The sequence below is a fragment of the Polyodon spathula genome, chromosome 11 (genome assembly GCF_017654505.1).
Source record: "Polyodon spathula isolate WHYD16114869_AA chromosome 11, ASM1765450v1, whole genome shotgun sequence".
In the NCBI taxonomy this organism is placed as follows: Eukaryota; Metazoa; Chordata; class Actinopteri; order Acipenseriformes; family Polyodontidae; genus Polyodon; species Polyodon spathula.
Window position 1 is genome coordinate 46,573,378 of NC_054544.1, and position 23,226 is coordinate 46,596,603.

Below are 23,226 nucleotides of genomic sequence, written 5' to 3' on the forward strand. Positions count from 1 at the left end.
CAGCAGTGGTGTGCCCTGGGGGACAGAGCTGCCTACATATATACTGTTTAACATATTGGACACAAGGGGTAGGACTAGAGGAGTGGTTTCTACCATTTACATATACCTCTTAAAGGCTTTGTATAAACCTCTTGCAGCTATGTGTACACGGAATAGGGATTTACAGTAACTTTAAATCAAGAAATTTGCTGGGATAGCATTGCTTCCAGGAACCCTAATCATCAGATTATCCATTAAAAAAATTCTCATACAATATATTTAACGCCTCGTAGACGCTTCCAAATGAAAATTATTCCTAGTCCTCTGTGCACGCTCTGTTCTCAAGGCGTCATGGGCAGCTTTCTACATATGGTTTGAGAGTGTCTGGATGTGGCTACAAAAATGGTCAATATCAATGATACTGTTGATTTTGTTGAATATCAGCCAAAAGAGTAGTAAAAAAAAGAAATAATAGTATAAAACATTAAAACCAGATTCACATGTCCCTTTTACTGAGAAATACAGACATTCAAATCTTAAATAATGTGATACCATGATAGTCACGCATGAGTTTTTGTAAAAGCAACCTGGAGCTGGAGCAAGAGGTGTTTGTCAGCTCTGGGGCCAGTCTGGAACTGGAAAGAGGTCTCTGTCAGCTCTGGAGCCAGCCTGGAGCTGCCAACCCTACGCCAGTGACACTTTAGGATGTGGTGAAAGTGATGGAGAGTACGGGCAAGACACTAGAGAAACTGAACGAGACTGTAACAAGCTTAGCATTAGGTAGTAGCCAAAAGGGGGTGCAGCAAACTGCGAAAGACTGGCTAAAATACACTGAAGATGGGAAACCAATTTGTTTTTGTTGTAGGGAAGGAGGGTCACATAGCTAAAGACTGGCCACAGTGGCCAGCAAAATGAACACGGTCAGCTCAGATCGTAAGTGCTAAGTGCTGTGATAGAGGGAGGTGCAATATCGTATTCATTTCCACTGTTCATTGTGCTGCTAGGAACTGTAATCGAACTATTTTTGTGGTGTGTGGACGCATTAAGCATGACTAAACGTGAAACGATACTTCAGTGTGGACGCGTTGAGCTGGATTCATTAGAACGGTTTAGAGTACAGTTCTTGAGATCGGTTATGTAGTGTAGATTACACACGAGAGACCCCGCCCATTGGCAAGTGCCACAGAATGGACATTTTATATGCCCAAAGCATGTCCAGGATATGTTCTTGCTTACACGTGTTTGTTGATTTATTTATTTATTTACTTAAGATTCAGTTGGTCGGGAAAGGAACCTGTGCAAACTGCTTGGAAGTCAGCTTTGCTCACTGCTATACCACCAACACGGACTTGCAACCGCTCACATCAGATTATCATGAAACTGCCAAATACAAACGGGATAATATTCGACATGGTGTCTATTTTTATTTACATTTTTTCAGCGCCAAACGTCACATACAAAGTCGTGGTGAATGACTGAAATATTTAAACCTGAAATATGCATTACACTGTAAGACCAAATGACAATAAACAATTACAAATACACCTTTACAGATTTTAAATACATTAGTGTTAGTGTTTATCCAACAATATACTTTAAACGTACAAACAGAAGTGTTACCAAATAAACAAACATGTATAGTTTACAAATGTTAAAATGTGTTCAAAATCTCTTTGTCAGACTGATTTAGAAGGTACACACTTTTTTTGTACCAGCAGGTGGCGCCAGAAACTTAACATGACCAAATATGCTAACAATAAAAGAGATGCTGCTAAGTAAAATAAGTAATATAAAACAATTTACTACATGCCCTTGCTTGGGCTGACCTTTTCATTTTTGGAGTTGGCTCTGACATTCTTCATGGAGGGCTCTTATGAAAACCAGATGGGGAATGATTTGGTAATAATGCAATCTGAAGGAAGCTTCATTGCTGGTTTCACCCTGAAGTAAATCTCAGATACTTTCCTGTCTGTATGAATGCTGGAGCAGCAAACTGCTGTCTGTCAGCTAGCCTGACCAATGCCTATAAACCAGCTGCCAAAACACTGTCCACAGAGTATAGGGCCACCATGGGATGATCCACCTTCCACAGCACTGTCTATAGAGTATAGAGCCACCATGGGCTGATCCACCTTCCACAGCACTGTCTATAGAGTATAAAGCCATCATGGGCTGATCCACCTTCCACAGCACTGTCTATAGAGTATAGAGCCACCATGGGCTGATCCACCTTCCACAGCACTGTCTATAGAGTATAGAGCCACCATGGGTTGATCCACCTTCCACAGCACTGTCTATAGAGTATAGAGCCATCATGGGCTGATCCACCTTCCACAGCACTGTCCATAGAGTATAGGGCCATGTGACAAAGATGACTGTAGTGGGCATGTCAGACCAGAAGAAACACACAGTACTGTGAGATGAAATGATAAATGGATGCGCTGCTGCACAGTTTATTATTATAAAATAAAACTGTACAAAAACAGGACACGGCATGGGCAGCCAAAACAAAGAGACAAACAAAAACAAACTACACAGACAAACACGGTAAGCTGAAATTATGATTTACTTTACATTATTACTTTCTTCTCTCCAATCCCATTCTCCACTGCATGTGAAGTAATAAAAGTGCAAGTCCCCATGCTCGCATATTATTACATTTTACCTGCACGTGAAGTGCTGTGCAATCCTTGTGCCTAAATAGAAATATACATTTTAATCGTGTTATACAGACCCATTTATATCCCATGTACCAATGACTATACACCAACATTAACACACTACACGTAACATACAACACAACACAAATAGCCCAGGGGCAGGGCACTTTGCCATAGGCCACCATGGGCTGATTCACCTTTCCATAGAGTAAATGACCACCTGCAGCCAAGTCTGTTGTTCAGAACATCCCACATAGAGAGGCATCTGCCAACTGAGCTCCTGCTGTCAACCCCTTAGAGAAAATTCTGTATCCAAGGCATCTACTGGTGATCCAAGGTGTCTCCTATTGATCCACAAGGCAGCCTTCCTGTAAGGACTCAGTTTAGATTCGTTTGAGCTTGTTTTCAACTTGTTCAGTGCCTTCAAGTGGTTTATTTCCACAGAGGTCACAATATCTATATAACATTGAGTTGTATGTGTAATATTTGAATCCAGCCATACAGCCAATATCAGTGCTCCTTTTCACAGACATTGAAACACTCAAACAATCAAAGTCGTGAGTGCTGAGGGAATGCGGACAGGTGTGGAGTAAGAGGGGTCCTTTTTGGCACTGTATCCCCTGACACTAACACAGGATTACTCATTGTGCCAGCTGCGTTAGGGGACTGTACAGGATAATCCCAGCCAGCTGGGCTGCTACCTTGGGAATAGGGGACAAGTGGGGGGCAAATAAAGCCCTTGGAATGCGCTGGGCGATGTGTAATAATCCCACACAAGGGGGCGACATAGAGATAGTGCAGAGGCCACATTTTAGAGTTGAATATCTAGAGAGCTACTTTTTCTACTGTGCAGAAGGTATTCGGGTGTCACGCCTGTGAAATCGTATTCTGCCTACGTTGTGGTGAATATAAACATTCACTTTTTCTTCATGGGGGTTATGCTAAGACTGTCTGACTGCATATTTTTATTCCAGACATTATGAACCGTTAACTCAGTCTGATGCATTGGGATCAGTATTGTCAATCATAGCATGTCCCGTGGCACTGTGTGTGCATTGAGGATTTCATCTAGTAAGACAAATGAGTAATCAGAACTATTTTCTTTTTCATCTACAGCAGTCTACAGAATATTGACCCTTTCTAAGTACAATGAATATGATGTTATTAGAATGAACCACCACATTATAAACTTTGTGTTACAAAATGTGCTGAGAGATAGACCAGGACCAGAATGTGCTGAGAGATAGACCAGGACCAGAATGTTCTGAGAGATGGACCAGGACCAGAATGTTCTGAGAGATGGACCAGGACCAGAATGTTCTAAGAGATGGACCAGGACCAGAATGTTCTAAGAGATGGACCAGGACCAGAATATTCTGAGAGATGGACCAGGACCAGAATGTTCTGAGAGATAGACCAGGACAAGAATGTTCTGAGAGATAGATTAGGATCAGTGGCATTTCCCAACTAATTTGTACTTGAGAACTGTTATGTCAGCATTCACATAAGTGTGTAAAACATTTTTCATCCTAGAAAATTATATTTTCAAAAGAGACGATATCAGTAGCAGAAGATATACTAACAGGCATGATGAGGGCAACTTAATAACACAGCTGCAAATAGAAACATGGAACACCCAGTGTTAAAACATCATACCGTACTGGAAAGATGCACATTAAACATATTTAAGAATATTAACACTATACCACAGTGCAGCATAGTTACACTATGTCATAGCTTCCTTGTTGCATCTTTCTTCAGCAAAGCTACCTCATATTTCTACAGTCATTAACTGCACCCAAAACAAGCTGGTGCTGAAGAGGAAGAGCTTCAGTTTTTACTGTCTTCTTTATTTACCTACCCCTGACCTGTCATTCTGCTTGAGTTGATTATGGCTGTGTTGAGGTGCTTTGAATACAGTTCAGGATCTACATTTCTGTTATACTTCCCTGCCAACCTGATGAACAGCTACTGTAGATCAAGTTTCCTTTTTTATTGCTGACAACATGAAGACACTGGAAATATTTTCTTAACCTGAATTCACTTTCAAAAGAATCTCAATAATGAGAGGGCCATGGGGTGGGGGGAGCACATGAATTGCATTTGAATTTGTTCGGGGGGCGTTCTCTATCTGAGCTGCCTAACCATGCCGGTATTTTGTAGCAGCAATAGCTGCTTATTGCTGAACACATCCCCTCGAGGCAGTGTTTCAAAGGGACTTCACTATCATTTATTACAAAAATATCACATTTTATTAATTTATTCAATTAGTTAAATATTTTTATATTAATTATTCATTGTTAGGTATTTTGAACCCATGCCACTACTTCATAAACTATTTAATTAAAATGTAACAGCGTCTACAACAGTTTTATGCCTATAAAAGATTATTATTAATAAAAGATTATTCCTTCGAAACAGACATAATTTAAAATACTCTGCCCAAGCTGACACAGCATGTAGAAACTCCAGTGAAAACCTCAACAGAGTGTGTTTAGGAGTGTGTGGGTTTAACATTGGTGATGCATTTCATGGTTAGACATCAAATATGTGTGGTTCTTTCGCTTTGGAATCTTTGATTCCACATTTTGTGAAGACCATAGCATCTTCAAAACAGCAGCTTTTAACTGCTAATAAACCTTCTGGCATTAGAACCCTTATTGTAAACCAAAACAGACTCATGGGACTGAGGGGGTTTCCTTATTTGGCTTCATTGCAATACTATGGAAACGGAGAAGTCAATAAAAACATATTTCTTTAGGCTTGCACACTCAGTCGAATGTATCAGTCACATTACTGCTTCCTGCCTCACTTCTTTAAATTTTTGGTTATTGTTAAAGACTCTTCTCACCATAGGTCCTGTTCACAAAGCTTTAACTAACGCAGTGGTATTATTGTTGTGTTTTTAAAGTCTGGTCTGATGGGTTGCATTTAGTTTTATATTCATAAAACTGTTGCAGATTAAATTTGGTTTATTACATAGCAGTCCAGAAGATTTCGACTTGATTGATGTATGAACAAGGTTTACAAATGGTTTAAATTCGCTTTCAAATCAATCCGAGTGGCAGAGGGACACTTGCATATTTGACTGCTCAAGGTCTCTGGGCAAGTCTGAGCAAAGTGGAGTTAGTGTAATGACGGCAGTACAAATAAGACCACTAGGGGTGGGCACTGTTATGTGTTCAATCACAGTCTGTGTTTAATATCTGCATGTGTATCTTTGTATTTCTTTGAATGTCTGTCTGTTTGTATTTGTCTGTGTATCGGCTGTCTTTCTATCAGTATCTCTGTCAGTTTTCTACTATCTATACATCTGTCTGTCAAAAATATTATTACGCATTTCATTTCCCTCGAGGTAACAACACGAAACACCGACGTGCCAGTGGGCATCAATTTCGACCCTTATCAGAGTTTGTTTTAATTTAAACACATTTTTAGTAATTCCAAATACCCTTGTTTATGTACGGTATGTTATGTGAATGCGAGTTGACAATTCGCATGACGAATTGAGCTGTGCTGCTCCCAGTAACTATTTCTATTATATTTCCGTGGTGGAGGGAGATAGCAGCGGTACAGTGCTGGATGTGTTGGAGCTGGTGAGTGTTGCTTTAAAAAAAAAGTGTCAAACTAATTATAGAGGAAGCCAATAAGGCTCAGCTGTTCATATTCAAACTCTTTAGAGAGAGAGAGAGAGAGAGAGAGAGAGAGAGGGGGGTAAGGAGCAGCGCTTGCTGAGCAGAAGAGACTGGACCGTGTAAGAGTTAGTTATTGTGATATTTTTTGCAAGCTCAAATAAAGAAGAGTCACTTACTTTTCACTATCAGCACTCTCACCTAACGAGGATGTGAGAATATATGCTGGAGGATCGTACAGCAATAGACAACAATATTCATGATCGAGTCGCGTCTGTCTTTATCTTGGGGTGACACAAAGTTTGTGCTTGACTTGTATTTTGTTTTTCCTTGGGAATACATTTAAAAAGCAGGGTGGATTTGCTTTCGCTCCATCAAGACGCCAGTGGATTTTTGACTGTGGATTGAGATGGTGCAATGTCCCAGGGAATGTTCCCACGCGTTTACCCCCTTGTTGTCCCCTTACTGCTGCTCCTGTCTGCCGGGGTGTCATGTTTGAGATCCCCTAGCTGTCAAGAGGTCAGGACCGCCTTCCAGCTGCGACAGATCGGCCCCTTGAAATGGGTACCCGACGTGCCCGGAACAGGTCAGTGTGGTCGGGTCAGATAGCACCAAATAGTACTGGTTGCCAAAATGTACCAACATGTGTGTCAACCCTGAAGTCAAGCTTGGCAAATCCGCTCTGATTTAATTGGCTTTACCACAGTAAACCTGTGTAAGATACGCGCAAAAAACATGTTCATAATTGCGTTTACAAGAAGTATAACAACGCATATGTTTAACATAAACATTGTCCCAAAATGGGCTAAATCAAATGATTGAAAATACCAACTGTGTATAATCAGTGAAGATGCGGATATAGCCGTGCTTTCGTATATAAAGAACAACAATGTTGGTGGGTCTCCCAGGTTGAACTGCTCCATGCTCTTAATCAGTAAACATGGGTAATAGTTATTTCGTGAAATGCAGTAAGGGGTGCACATTTAGGCTATACATTTTTATTTATTTATTTATTTTTTTTAATCATGTAACGGCCTCATTTAAATTTTTATATATATAATATATATAATATATATATATATATATTTATAGTCCACCATGATCTCTAGAGATCACTTTGCAACGTATCAGCAAACACATTGATATGTAACTATATCGCTTTAGAAAAGTAGTTAAACTTTTATCAGTTTTGTGTACATGTCCCACTAATCTTTCATTCAAATGGTATAAGAAAGAGTTGTTTTCTCAACAAAATATGTTAACAAGTACAAATGTGTATATATATATATATATATATATATATATATATATTATATATATATATATATATATATATATATATATATATGCAAACATTTAAGCACAACATTTACATGTCTATACACTGATTTCCATAATCATATTGGAAAAATCATATATTGCTTTATTTGTAGCATGTAAAGGGTTTACAGTGCAATTAATGGCACAGTATAGAGATAACGGACGCTTTTCATATAAGTGAGACTATATTTTAACACAAACATCTTAAACTCTTACTGTCTATAAACTAAACCTCTTAGGGCTGTATTCTGATCACAGCGCAAATGCAAGGGAAACCCGATTCTGTGAAGACATAAAAAAAAAAAAATAATAATAATAAAAATACTGCACTGCACTGAAACGGTATTCTGAAGACTTGTCTTGTCTTGCCCCGTTATAGAGCCCCAGCCCCATCATTAATATATTCATAAGCGATTCTGATGACAGTGCAGTCCAAATAGACAACTGAGCGCTGTGTTAAGACCCGCGGAAACCAGGTTTATACAGTGGTGCACAGGACCTAAGCAAAGTAGTCCTAAGTAACAGCTGTGTGTGTTTGGACTGACACAGAAAGTGGAAAACAAAGAAAGAAAAGTAAAGAATGAGGGGGATTTTTCTCTGGCGCTACTCCATCACGAAATTCTTGTAGTTCACATTTAGAGGATGCCACAATGATAAATAATTTGCTTTATTTATGTATTAGTTTGAGATTGCTAACTAAATTGCTCAATGTAACTATTCACAAACCACCATTTCCAAGACCCTTAAATTTACAGTTTGGAGGTACTGTAGAGCTACAACTACAGTACTTAAAAAAATCAAAAAAAAAAAAAAAAAAAAAAAACTGATTTAAATCAAATACATCAGATTAAAAAATAAATAAATAAATACCTAAATATATAAATCACCAACCCTGCCTGGGGACAGGCTCCTGGTAATAGTGTCCTGAGTATAATGGGAGTCCTGGGGACAGGTTCCTGGTAATAGTGTCCTGAGTATAATGGGAGTCCTGGGGACAGGCTCCTGGTAATAGTGTCCTGAGTATAATGGGAGTCCTGGGGACAGGCTCCTGGTAATAGTGTCCTGAGTATAATGGGAGTCCTGGGGACAGGCTCCTGGTAATAGTGTCCTGAGTATAATGGGAGTCCTGGGGACAGGCTCCTGGTAATAGTGTCCTGAGTATAATGGGAGTCCTGGGGACAGGCTCCTGGTAATAGTGTCCTAAGTATAATGGGAGTCCTGGGACAGGCTCCTGGTAATAGTGTCCTGAGTATAATGGGAGTCCTGGGGACAGGCTCCTGGTAATAGTGTCCTGAGTATAATGGGAGTCCTGGGGACAGGCTCCTGGTAATAGTGTTCTGAGTATAATGGGAGTCCTGGGGACTTTGACTGTTATCACACTCCGGTCCATATCAATCTCATGTAATGTATAAGTTGTACCATTAAATTCCACCCTACTTAAATTTCACTCGGAAATAAAAGCGTAAGATTCTAAGGTTTGCATGTCAGTGAGTTGCTGTACAGTATTGAAGTGCTATGAAAATAAAGTAGGTCAGTCAATCAATCTATATATTTTATATAGAGCCTATAAAGTTTATTAAGTTTCGGGAAGAAGGAGCTACACACCTCACATCAACTAATTCTGGCCTATCAGAGCTAAATAAATAGAGTGGTAACTGACCCCTCTGCTGGTACTGTCTGTTATGTGGCGTCTGTTTCCTTGTACAAAAGGACAGGTGGTGCACCCTAAACCAAGCGGCTTTGAGGCAATTATTATCTTTTGTACATTTCTATAGTCAGCAATGCAATATGAATTATTCAGATGTCTGTGCTGAGGGTGTTTGTCCTGGTCTACTGAATAGCACAGTGCGGGACAGAAAGCTTCTTATTCCATTTTTTGATTTTCTTACTATAATTACTGCAAGCCTTGTTTTGTTTTGTCTATGTTCAGGAAATCCTCTGCAGTTTTAGTTGCCTGCAACAGACATATGGAACATAGGCTAGATCAAAGTGCCTTTAATGAAGTAAGCGCTAGCGCCATCTAATGATCTGCCACTTTGGAGCAAGTTTCCTTTAGTTTTACTGTGAGTACACTGCTGTGCACTATGTGGTACCAGGGCTTATTCCTATAAATACACTTTGGTTGGTCTAGCCTACATTACATGTCTGTGGCAGGCAACTAGAAATGAAGAGCAGTTAATACAAATCAAAACAGAAAATGAAAAAAACACACCATTTGCAAACAATAATCATAAAAAGGTACAAAAAAACTAAATGCATGACATGTGAAGCTGTTTGCTCTGTTGTAACCAGTCAGGCCCACCAAGAGAGCAGGACGGATGGGAAATTTCCCCAGGGCCCAACTCCCTGAAGGGGGCCCCGGTGAAGGGGGGACATTTTATTTTATTTTATTTTAATATATAACATGTTTTAAAACACGCATTCCTGCACAAGACCCTTTGCGTTTCCATCACCACATTAAAAAAAAAACAAAAGGAAAAAACTCCAGCTCTGAACACCGACCCAGTGTGCTTCTACTGCGTACTGATTGTGAACGCGGTGGCAGTGCAGGCGCTGTCAAAAAACTGCCTTTCGCATTAAATATTTCACTACATTAAAGTCTCTGCCGACTTTGGGCTTTTGTAATTAAAATTGGAAACATATTTACAGATAAATTATGATGGGACCAACAGGACCGCTGCCTGGCATTAGGTTATTAAAATAAATACTAATTACAGAATATGTTTGTTTGAATGACTTAAGTCTTTATTAAAATTTGTTATCACCACATGCCTTTGAGTGATAAATAATAAACAGCATTTACACGCCATGTGTATACATTGGTACCATCATCAGGTAGGGCTTCAAGACCTGTAGCCATAGTGTGGCACATCAGCATTCTTCTAATATGTACAGCAGCCGTGTGCATGTTATTGTTACAGCTGCTGTAGCCATATTAATAAAATACACCCAATCCTTCCAGGAGAATGATGATGTAATCTTGAGTGTGACACTTCGCTACCTTTTATCTTAAAAGATTATATATATATATATATATATATAATATATAATATATATATATATATATATATATATATCATAGTCGTATACGATCAGTGTTGCCAGCTCTGCGGTTTTCCCGCGGAATTGGGCTACTTTAAAAACACAGCCGTGGGAAATATTAAGGAGTCACGGGTTGATAATGTAATTAAATTAGTGGTATCACTTTAAAAGATTGAACTATTTTCATGTTCGCAATATTGTTTGGATACACTACCAGCATTAGTGTTTCAATGAAGGGATCACACTGTCATTTGGTTGCTGGTATGAATGTTGATTTGTCCCTTCAGTGCTTCCATACGCATTTGTTGACAGTGATGTGTGGATGAGCTGTACTGGGGCTTGTAGTTTTTAGCAAATTTATACCCGATATCTTTTCTGACCAAAGCTTTTTTTATGTATAGGCCTACATGTTAAAAATAAGCTTGCTTTCAGTTAAAACAAATAATTGGGCTATTTTTTGGCTATTTTTGAAGTGACTGGGCTATAAACCCAGCAGAAATCTGGCAACCCTGGAACGCATAGCAACTGCCAAAAGTAAACTATCCTGCTGCAGATTTGAAGTGAGATATTGAAACGTCTATTTGTCGTTGAGTTTCCTTCAAACCCATTATCAAAATACTGTATCAGTTGAAAATATCTTCCTCAGACACTGCTAAGAATACAGGTATCATTGCTTGGTTTAGAAGCATGTTTGCAGTAATTACCAAGTTTGTGTAAAGACAAGCAAACGCCTCTATTATTGCAATAGCCTATCCTTCAGCAAGATTTTGCAGGTTAAGAGTTATACAGGCTCTGAATATCAGAAGTGTCTTCTGACAGTCCCAAACTCGCTGTCTCCGCCTGTTTAACCTGTCTCTGATCCCCAACGCTCGACAGTCCAGAACTCGCTGTCTCCGCCTGTTTAACCTGTCTCTGATCCCCAACGCTCGACAGTCCAGAACTCGCTGTCTCCGCCTGTTTAACCTGTCTCTGATCCCCAACGCTCGACAGTCCAGAACTCGCTGTCTCCGCCTGTTTAACCTGTCTCTGAATCCGAACGTTGTTTCCATCAAAATGAAACCCCTTTCTGCTGTTTTCCGATAGGTGGAATGGGTGCAATTTACATAAGTGGCGAGAAAACTATTCAGTTTAAATGAGAAACCTATATGTTAATGATGGAAAGGTGGAATTGAAAGGCAGTAAAGCTGTCTGCCTGTTTAAGAAAAATTATAAAAAAACAAGCATGTGAACATAGTGGAGAAAGAAGAGAAGATACATTTAATGGAGAAAAACACAAATGGAACTATGGAGAAAGAAGAGAAGATACATTTAATGTAACACAATGATAAAGCAAGTACATTTTTTATTATTATTATTTATTTCTTAGCAGACACCCTTATCCAGGGCAACGTACAGTTGTTGCAAAATATCACATTAAAGATAAGAGCAGTTATAAATAAAGTCGGTAGTAAGAGCAAAGTCAAATAAGAGAAAATACAGTAAGTAATTATGTTTGAGAGCGATTTTGACTAAGTGAGGTTAAACTTATAGAAAAAAGTGGTAAGTACAATAAATGAGTAAGAACGTATACTGTATGTAAATTATAGTTTCAGTGGAGGATATTTTATGCCAAAACGAAAAATAAATTAATGAATTAATTAATGCATAAATAAATATAGAAATAAATGTTGAAATAAATACATAAATAGACATGTATTTAATTATTAGTTTTAGTTTTTATTTATTTATTTATTTATTTATTCATGTATTCGTTTATTTATTTATTTTTCATTCTGGCATAGCAGCTACATTGTTCCTTTTATCGTCTAAAATCACAGTAATCTCTAGCAGCACATTGCGCTCCATCAGTAATCAGAGACACTACACCCACATCAGAGCCTTTTTCAGATGGGGCCTGTTTGAATGGCTTCCCATCTCCATTAGGACTATTTGAAACAGGGGAACCAGTTTAGATGGGAAGTACTCAATCCGACCACATCAACTCTTGATTTTTGTCCGGGGGGTATGTTAATTAGGTGCCCACTTCATTTGCATAACATTCCTCATACTGTTGGAATTGGGGTTTTGCGACTTCTCATCCTTCTTGGCTGTTTTAGATTTTTGCTGGAACATGAAAAATAGTCAAAGTAAAAATCCCACCACAAAAGCCCTCCCCGACTGTGAGAAAAGCGTTGATATTCAGGGCAACAGTTCTTGAAAATATTCTTAAATTAGATCTTTTGATTTTGTAGGGTAGTGTAACAGCAATGTGTGTGTGTGTGTGTGGCTAATATATTAGTACAGACAAGTTGGGAATGAAGTTAACTAAAAAGTAAGTTAGATAACTTTCACAGACCAATTTTTTTTTTAGTTTGTTTACATTTTGTGGAAAGCTGCCTGCACACATTTTTTAACATATATGTTGTTGATCTCTGCTGGCAATGAAACTGGCAAAAAACATACAGATTAGTTTAACAGTTCAAACTAAGTTGTTATACGTGTATACAAGTTTGATTTGTTTACAGTAGTGTATGTCTTGGACATAAGGTTAAATGAATCTGATACTAGCATTGTGGCTTTTTTCTGCTTTTTAAAATGCTGTTAAGTAATAAATATAATGATAATTAAAAGCAGACCAGCAAGGAAAATATAAACAAAATCATTGTTGACTGTCTGTGACTGCAACAGAACCTAAAATACATGCAAACTCCAGTCGTAATTGTGTTTCAAAGCAATAGGAAGCTACAGCCAGGGCTGTAGGCGACCGACCTAGGGCCCCCACCCTTAGGGGGCCTGACACTGAACTGGACTGTTGTGAGATTTTATGTGCTGCAAGATTTTATGTGTTAGGGGTGCAAATTTGGGGTACCTCATATAGCGCCAGCAACATTAAATTCTGGTGCCGGTAGACATGTTTAATTGTTTTTTTAGAGTTTAGAGAGGATCTTGACTACTCACATGACCCGCCCACACTCATCCATATACACAGGAGAGAAGGTTTGTGTCCTGTGGGAAAGTGGTAGCAAACACGTCACAGCGCTACACAATATTCAATTACATCTCTGTTCAGCAAGTCAAAAAGGTACAGGGGAAATAGTAGACTTAACAGGTAACAATACATTGTAAAATAATGTTTCATGTTCGCAAACCTCTTCATTTACCACAAAAGCATAGCATTTAACCAATCAGAGAGTTGAAGGGGCGGGTTTGCTGTGTTGAGCACTTTGAGAAGCTAAAACGTTAAAAATGACTGCTAAAAAAAATAACTGATTATTTTCAAAGCAAAAATAGTGACAATGAATGCAGGGTTTTCAAAATAAACCGGCAATCGGCGCAATCCATCACCTAATACTAGATTTGCGCCGGCTACTTTATTAAAAACATATATAGATTACTTTCAGGTGTTATCATTCAGTCCATTTGTTGTCGTATTATGGTACTGTAAGGTGATATATAGTACATAATAGCTATACATATGCACCAAAAGAAAAAAAAAAAGTATTTTGATATCGTAAAAATATGTACGCTTGTGAGAGAGATTGGGGGTTCATGTATAGAGGCTGATACGCCTTAAGGAGAAAGGCGTGCTCGGATATCAGCTGAACTTGTCAGCTGATATACAAATGCTTAAGTGAGTACTGTTGTGTAAAAAAAAAAAAAAAAAAAATCGATAAAATGAACAATTGAAATAAAAAAAATATGAAACAGATAAAAACTAAAATACACCAAATGCCCTGAAAACAACATAAAGAAAACAATTTAAATGAATCAGTAAGCTCAATAATTAAGCTAAAAAGGAAGTGAAAAGGTTTGTTTGGTTTTTTTTGTGAACTCCAATAACCCTACGTTCCCTTTCAATCTCGCAATGTCAACCATTACGAGTTGGGAATTGACCCGCGTGTCACATGACCTGAGCACGTATTTAAAAAGCTGCCTGATAGGCCCAGTGTGACTGTTGCTTTCTGGAACAAGATGCTAGGTCACCCAATCACCTTCACCATTTGATTCCTCACTCCAACCAGAGCAGACGTGTCTTCACTTGCTCCGTTTTTTGGTATTAAAATACCTCGCTATTCCTCCTCGGAAGCCGGCTTGCCTCTTCCTTTAGAAGTGACGGTAGTTTCTCTTGTAGTCTAAATCACACAGCTATGTGGTTTTGGTGGCTGAGAAGCAGCGGCTGCTATTTCCAGCCTCGTCTATTTTGGATTTTGTACTCCTCAAATTGTTTTGTGTCTCCATTGTACCAAACTGAGTTGTGTTACAGTTTCTGTCTTCAAACCGGCTACAGTTGTTTTAGTGTGCTGTGCCTCGTAGCTCTGGCTCGGCAGCTTAAGCACATTAACCCAGTGTATAGCACTTTGCATAGCATTTTGGGCCTTTTTTGGTGGTACATAGCACTGTCGTGCATAGTACCCCATACATCCATCGGTACACCGTGCCCCGTGCATTATCCGGTGCATAGCACTCCCGTGTGTAGCCCCGATACACTCAGCACCCCTGTGCTGTGCATAGCACCGTGCTCAGTGCCCCGTGCATTCATCTGGATTAACCCGGTGCACAGCCCCGGTACACATAACACGCCTGTGCATTCCTGTGCACTTCCTCAGTGTCCCCGTGCCCGGTACACCTTGGTAATTAGCACCCTGTGCTCGGTACAGGTGCACAGCATTCCCATGCAGAGCACCCCACACATTTATCCATCCGTATGATGTCGTTCGACGATTGTGTGAGATGTGGGGCCAGCCTCTCCTAGAGGATGGCCACAATTTGTGCGTCCAATGCCTGGGCGCTATTCATGCCTGACGAGTGCTGGCAGCTACCACCTTTTGTGCTGTGGGTGCTAGCTTTCAAAAGAGAGCTAAGAGGGCAGACCATGCTGAAGTTCGTTCGACCTCCTCTGGCTCTACACGGCCTTTGATGATACACTTGAGGAGCCTATTGCATGAGCTGTCTGCGAGCCGCAGTGCTCGGTCTGTGTCTTGCTCTCCAGGGCATAAGACCAAGAAATTGAAGAAGCGCAGGCACTCGACCAATGCAGATGTGTCAGCCTTACGGGCACAAATGACACAGCTAGCAAGCATGGTCGCAAAGCAGTCATTGTTGGAGCGTCTTGTCAATTTGATAGCTCCCCCTGCACCCACTCGACTGGAGACCCCCTGAGCTACAGCATTGGTCCCTGCTCTCCCTCAGTCTCAGCTGATTGCGGAAGAGCAGGACGATGTGGTGTCCCTGGCCGCCTCCATGGAGGAAGGCGAATTTGAAAGGGGAACGGAGGACCCCTCCTGTTTAGAGGGCTCCCTGTCTGAGACCTATATGGCTCCAAGCAGTCCTTGTGAGCAGAGCTGCTGCCCGGGTCAAGATCCCTTGGACTCAGGAGACCCAGGTCCGCCGATCAGTTTTTGAAACCTCGGTGTCGACTACACAGCACTGTAAACCTCTCCCAGTCCTCCCGGATTTTATGGCGGAGTTGCAGTCTTCGTGGGGCAGCCCAGCATCAGCGCCCACTTGTTCCAGACAGTTGGAAGCATTGTATGCCTTCCAGGGCGCGGAGAAGCTGGGGTTCCAGCATTTCCCGTCCATTGATTTCGTGGTGGCTGCTTTAGTGCAGACACTGACTATTTCAATGCTGTCCCGTGACTTCTCCTGCCCAAATAAACAGTGTAGGGTCATTGAGACACTTAAAAAGGGCATACAGCGTGGGTGCACTGGCAGCAAGACTGTGGTTACGCAATGCCAGATTTGGCTCTCCCAGGCCAAGGTCCCGGACTTGGACAAAGTGTCCCTGCTCAGCGTGCCCATCTCCCCTGGCTACACCTACGGGCCAGCCATGGAAGAGATGCTGCAGCAGTCTCAACTGTGTGAAGGAGTGGTCAAAGCAGCTCACAGAGCTGCTTCTGTGACCCAAATATACCCAGTACCAAGGGCAACAGCGATGGAGACCCAGAGCTGCTGCACCACAGACCATTGTGTGGACTGTCCAGGAGGCTGCTCCACCTGGGCCAAGCAGGCAGTACCCCCTCAACTGGCTCCGGCAGCGGCGGGCAGTGCCCTGCAGAGACCCCAGCAGTGCCCTCAACAGAGGCAGCACCAGCCTCACACAGCCCAGCAGCCTCAGCAAAAGCAGCAGCAACCCTGACGGGCTCTAGCCTCACACCCTGCACCCATACAGCCAGCACCACCTTCTAGCATGGAGGCAATGCACCTCTGACACGTGGGTGCTTGCAACCATCCACTCCGGCTACTCACTCCAGTTTCGAGCTGGACCTCCTCTATTCCAAGGGCTTGTCTTACCCCGCACAGGACTCTGTTCTCAAAGCAAGAATTGGATGACTGTGACAGAAATCGAATGACACTTGGTGTTAGATCTTCCTCCTGATCTGAGAGGGTGCTAGATAAAGGGAGCAGAGTACCCTGGACTAAAAGGTATGACACTTTATTCCCATGGGTAGGTGGAAGTCGGTTGGCTAGAAAAGGGACTGAGCTACGGTAACCGAACTCAATGAATCGAACAGGTAACTGCGTGGCATCCCCGGATTGGAGGAGTGGATGCGCTCGTTAACCAAGGGGTCATGAGCGAAGGTATAAAATAGGGGTGTAGCAAAGTAATCTGTTCCTTTGTAAATGGTTGGATTTGACCTTGAAGGAATACCGTGCTGTACTAGAAACTGGGAGTGTTTGTTTTGTGTTGTTAGGAGCTGTAGCGCAAGCCAGCGTTAACCCGGACATCGCTTTTCACCCCCGCATTTCACAGAGTACTGTAATCACACCACTAGCACCTAATTTCAGTGACTATCTTGTGTTTGTGTGTGTGTAAAACCTGGACTTTTGGTTGCGGGTCAAACCCGGGTATTACAAATATGAGTGATACACGCTGCTGTATCACGCCAGAGTTTATTATTTACTGGTGTTTGCCTTTGGGCTCTGGACTTTGTCATTTATTAATAAAATACTCTTGCACCTGAAAGCAATTGTCTGTGTGATTAATCCGCTCTGCACTGCACTCACCTGTATTTTCTCACCACTTTGCCACAACGCGTTACTAACAAAGCATGCAATTCGCCATGTAGAACCCCCATGTCAACAGGAGGGTTTTTACTCAAGATATTTTCTGGTGCCAAAGCGGGACGATGGGCTCCGTCCCGTTTTGGATCTTGGAGGCCTGAACATATTCCTGAAGGAAAGAAAGTGCAAGATGCTAACTATCGTCACATTCTCCAGTCTGTCCGGCTGGGCGACTGGTTTGCGACCGTGGACCTCCGGGACGCGTATTTTCAAGTCCTGATACGTCTTGGCCACAGAATGTAACTCTTGTTCGGCTTTTAGGGCAGCATGTACAAGTTCTGTGTTGTGCCATTCGGTCTGTCTCTTGCTCCCAGGACTTTCTCCAAGTGCCTAGACGTTGTTCTGGCACCTTGCAGCTGCAGGGGGTCAGGGTCCTCAATTACTTGGACGACTGGCTCATCTTTGGCCAGTTGTGGGAGTAAGCCTTGTCTCGCATGGCTCTAGACGGAGCATCTTACCCAGCTGGGGCTCACACTCAACCTGGAGAAGAGCTCCTTGCAGTGATGGTTTTCCTTGGGATCCGGCTGGATTCCAGGTCTATGCTCGCTTCCTTGTTGGCGCATTGCAAGATCTCTGTCCCTTTTTCACCTCAGACAGTCAGTGCAGGTGGTGCTGTATCAGTGGTTGCTAGGTCTGCTGGACGCAGCCTCCTCTGTCCTCCCTCTCGGTCTCCTCTATATGCGCCCTTTGCAGGCATGGCTCAATGTTCAAGTATTTCACCCAGGCCCAAGACAGGCACCGCCAGCTGACGGTATCTAGGTTATGCTGGTGTGCCCTTAACTGGTGGAAGAATCCTTGCCACCTCGGCGAAGGAGTAACTATGGGTGTAATATACCGGAGAGAGGTGCTGACCACGGCGCATCCAGCCTTGGTTGGGGGGCGGTTTGGAATGGCAGGTGGCAGTCCGCCCACATCAGTGCTCTGGAACTAAGGGCAGTGCACCTGGCCCTGCACCATTTTCAGTCAGTGCTGCAGGGCAGGCATGTACTAGTGCACACGGACAATACCACTGTCATAGCATACGTCAATAGGCAGGGGGCTCTACGGTCCCTGTGGTTGCACCAAGCCATGTTCCAGTTGCTCACATGGGCACAACCACTTTTTCTGTCCCTCAGGGCAGTCCACCTGCCGGGAGTTTCGAACCAGGCAGCAGACCTGCTGTCGAGGGGGACCCCTCGGCATGCCGAGTGGCGCCTGCATCTCCAGGTGGTAGCCATGATTTGGCACAGGTTTGGCATCACGACAGTCGACCTGTTTGCCTCAGAGGAGTCCACACATTGCCCTCTGTGGTTCTCGATTCACACTACTGAATGCTAGAGCCTCTTCAACGAGGTCTCAGTATTCTTATAAATTGAGGATTTTCCAGGATAGGTGCTTGGCGAGAGACCATGACCCCACCTCCTGCCCATGTCGGTTGTTTTGCTGTTTCTACAGGACCTCCTAGAGGAGGGTAAATCCCCCTCTACGTTGACGGTGTACCTGGCTGCTATATCTGTTTGCCATGTCAAAATTGACTCTGTGTCTCTCTGAGCTCATATTTTGGCAGTGCAGTTTTTAAAAGGGGCTAGGCGGCTCCGCCGTCCCCTTAAACCAATGGTTCCTTCCTGGCATCTGGACTTAGTTCTAGAGGCTCTTACGAAGGCTCCCTTCGAGCCTCTGCATTCAGTGGACCATAAATACTTGTCTTTTAAGACAGCCTTTCTCCTGGCAGTCATGTCAGCAAAACGTGTCAGTGAGTTACAGGCCCTTCCATAGAGGGTTCCTGTTTGCGCTTTGATAACGCTACTTTACACACTAGCCTGGCTTTTCTGCCTAAGGTTGTTTCACAGTTTCACTTGAACCAGTTGGTGGAATTGGAGGTGTTCCACCTGCACCCCTTCTTCTCTGAAGCAATAAAAAAAAGCACTTTACAGAGCGACCAAAAACAAAGTACACAAAAAGAGTATTCGGAACTGCAAACGCACAAAGGAAGTTAGAAAGGCCAAGAGAGAGATAGAAATGAACATTACTAAGGGGGCTAAAACCAATTCCAAAATGTTTTTCCAATATTATAACAGCAAGAGAACATTCAAAGAGAAGGTTAAATGTCTAAGAGATACAAATGGCAAAATCATAGATGAAGAAAAAAAATAGCAAATATATTAAATGATTACTTTTCACAAGTTTTTACAAAGGAGGATATGGACAACCTGCCCCATATGTCATCCTGATCCTATTCAGTTTTAAATATCTTTAGCATAACCAAGGCAGAATTGTTAAAGGGACTAGGAGCTCTTAAAATAAACAAATCCCCTGGGCCGGATGAGATCCTCCCAATAGTACTCAAAGAAATGAAAGAAGTTATTTACAAACCGCTAACCAAGATCATGCAACAGTCTCTTGACACAGGGGTTGTACCAACAGATTAGAGAATTGCAAACATAATACCAATCCACAAAATGGGAAACAAAACTGAACCAGGTAAATACAGACCAATAAGCCTGACTTCCATTATACGTAAACTTATGGAAACTATAATAAGGTCTAAAATGGAAAATTACCTATATGGTAACAGTATCCTTGGTTTCAGCATGGTTTTAGAAAAGGGAGATTGTGTCTAACTAACCTGCTTGATTTTTTTGAGGATGCAACATCGATAATGGATAATTGCAAAGCACACAACATGGTTTATTTCGATTTCCAGAAAGCTTTTGACAAAGTCCCGCATAAAAGATTAATTCTCAAACTGAACGCAGTAGGTATTCAAGGAAACACATGTACATGGATTAGGGAGTAAGTTTAACATGTAGAAAACAGAAAGTACTGATTAGAGGAAAAACCTCAGAATGGAGTGAGGTAACCAGTGGAGTACCACAGGGATCAGTATTAGGTCCTCTGCTATTCTTAATCTACATTAATGACTTAGATTCTGGTATAGTAAGCAAACTTGTTAAATTTGCAGATGACACAAAAATAGGAGGAGTGGCAAACACTGATGCAGCAGCAAAAGTCATCCAAAATGATCTAGACAGCATTCAGAACTGGGCAGACACATGGCAAATGACATTTAATAGAGAAAAGTGTAAGGTACTGCACACAGGCAATAAAAATGTGCATTATAAATACCATATGGGAGATACTGAAATTGGAGACGGAATCTGTGAAAAAGACCTAGGAGTTTTTGTTGACTCAGAAATGTCTTCGTCTAGACAATGTGGGGAAGCTATAAAAAAAGGCTAACAAGATGCTCGGGGAATTTAGCTCAAGGGAAGTAATGTTAAAACTCTACAATGCATTAGTACATTAGTACCTCACCTAGAATATTGTGTTTAGTTCTGGTCACCTCACTGCAAAAAAAAAAAAAAATGTGGAAATCGGGAATCAACTCCCCTGTAATGGAGAAGTTGCTTGATGAGATTCTGGAATCAATAAGCTACTAACAACCAAACGATCAAGATGGTCCGAATGGCCTCCTCTAATTTATAAAGTTTCTTTAGTATTATTTTCTAAAAGAGAGATTGGAGATGGGATGGAAATTAAATAAGTCAACCTGGTCGAGGGAGGATTTTTTGAGTACCGGCGTAACTAGGGCAAACTTAAGGACAGCAGGAACCGAGCTATAGTCGAGGGACAGGTTGAGAATGTGCATAATGGAAGGAGGAAGGTCAGAAGCACAGAGACGGACAAGGTTATTCGGCCAGGCGTCCAGGGGGCACATGGCAGTAGTTGATTTCAACAGTAAAACCAGAGACATCAGCAATAGAGAGACAAGAGAACGAGGAGAGGGCAGGAGGGGCAACCGGAGGAGAGTCAAGGTGGTTAAGTAGTACACTGGGTTTGTGATGGGCGAGCGTAGAATAGATGTTGTCAATTTTGTACCAAAAGAAAAAGGAGAAATCATGACAGGTAAGAGAGGAGGATGAACGGGAGATGGATCCGTCAGTGGCTGGATGTAGGATTTAGTCTGTGGTCTTAAAGAGATGGTCGGTCTAGATCTTTCTATGAACTGTTAGTCCAGACAACATCCACTTGCACTCAAGATTGTGTCTGGCAGACTTAAACACTCAAAGTTCGAGGGTGTACCATTGGCAGTTTCTTGACGGCGTTATAGAGGATCACCGCATCATAAACTGAGGATGGGAGAGTACCAGTTAGAGGGGATGAAGAGACACGTTCCGAGAGTTTCAGAGGATTCAACAGATTCTTGGTATGGAAGGAGATAACAGTATCAGTAGCGGAGGAAGCAGCAGGGAGATTAATATTAGCAGTGATTAAGAAATGATCAGAGAAACAGATATCTGAGACAGAGAGTTTGGAAAGGTCAAGAACCCTGGTGATGAACTGATCCAGGGTGTGTCCTCGGGTATGAGTGAGGATGTTGAGAGTGTCCAAGACAGTCCAGAAGCCTGTTGAAGTTGGTCACTAGGGGGGAGGAAGGCAAGACAACATGAATGTTGAAGTCATCTAGGAGTAGGATTTTCAGTAGAAGTGCAGATGAGGGAGAGGAATTCTGAAAACTCGTGAGGGACATGGGAGAGGAGCTTGACGCTCAAATGAAGAAAAGGCAGACAAGAAAGAACTGAGGAAACAAGCACAGAATTTGCAATAACAGCAGTGCCCCCACCTCTGCCAGTGAGGTGAGGTTTGTCAAAGAGGGAATAGCCCTTTGCGGTGGCTAGATGCAGCGAGTACATGTCGTTTACAGAGTGGCAGGTTTCAGCTAGACAGAGAAGAGCAAGATTGGCATCAGTTATGTCAGCTGAGAAGTAGAGATTTGTTAGTCAGGGAACAACAATTAAAAAAGGAGATTTTCAGGTTTGTAGCAGGCAGTGTAGGGGGAGAAGGAGTTAGTAAGGGTATGTGCAGCAGGTACTTACCAGTGTTCATTTTGGGAGTTTAGATCGAGTGAACACGCTTTGTACAGGGGATTAAGACGTTTGGTGTCAAAGTAGGAATGAGGCCTCTAGTAGCTGTTTGGAGGGATTTGAATGATCCTCGTTCCACCTGTCCTCATTTGGACTGCACAGCTCAGACTGCCCTTGGTCGTGTGGCCCTTAGACAGCTGGTGCTTGGAATGGCTGCTGCTTAGAACACTTTTTGACAATTTATACTAGCCTGTAGGCCTGGAGCTGTATAATTAAACACATGGTTCTAATCAGCCTCCCAGTTCAATACAGCCCAGCACACAAAGGGAATCTAAATTATAATTTTTATGCACAGTCTGGTTACTTTAGCAATCAACGATTTAAACTATTAAATTAGCTGTAATTCACTTGCCTATTTTAATGTTGTTTCCACCAGCGACTGGAAACACACATGTCTCTTCAGTTATACTCACAAACTGAATACACAGTTAGGTACCAATTTATGCTAAGCCAAACAAAACAAATACGCCCACTGCTAACAGAACAATAGCCACACTAAATAGCCCTATATTTTACACACGTTTCAAAAATGCCAAGTTCCCCCTTTTAATTACAAATCACTTTTAGTATCAAAGGTAATCAATAATACTTGAAGGGAGAGGGGTATTCACTTTTTTATTTTTCTCATCCCTATGACCTACTTTACAT

General features: G+C 41.9%; 2 protein-coding genes across 3 annotated transcripts in view; one reads left to right on the forward strand and one right to left on the reverse strand.

Moving 5' to 3' along the window:
* cep63 (centrosomal protein 63) overlaps nt 1-23,226 on the reverse strand; it is a 99,984-nt gene that overhangs the window by 57,618 nt on the left and 19,140 nt on the right. The gene's annotated exons all lie outside the window — the stretch shown is intronic.
* gpc5b (glypican 5b) overlaps nt 6,331-23,226 on the forward strand; it is a 342,838-nt gene continuing 325,942 nt past the window's right edge. For both annotated transcript variants that reach the window (XM_041263858.1, XM_041263859.1), the window contains exon 1: nt 6,331-6,857. In XM_041263858.1, the coding sequence (XP_041119792.1) occupies nt 6,689-6,857 (169 nt within the window). In that variant the 5' untranslated portion in view covers nt 6,331-6,688. The remainder of the gene's footprint in view (nt 6,858-23,226) is intronic.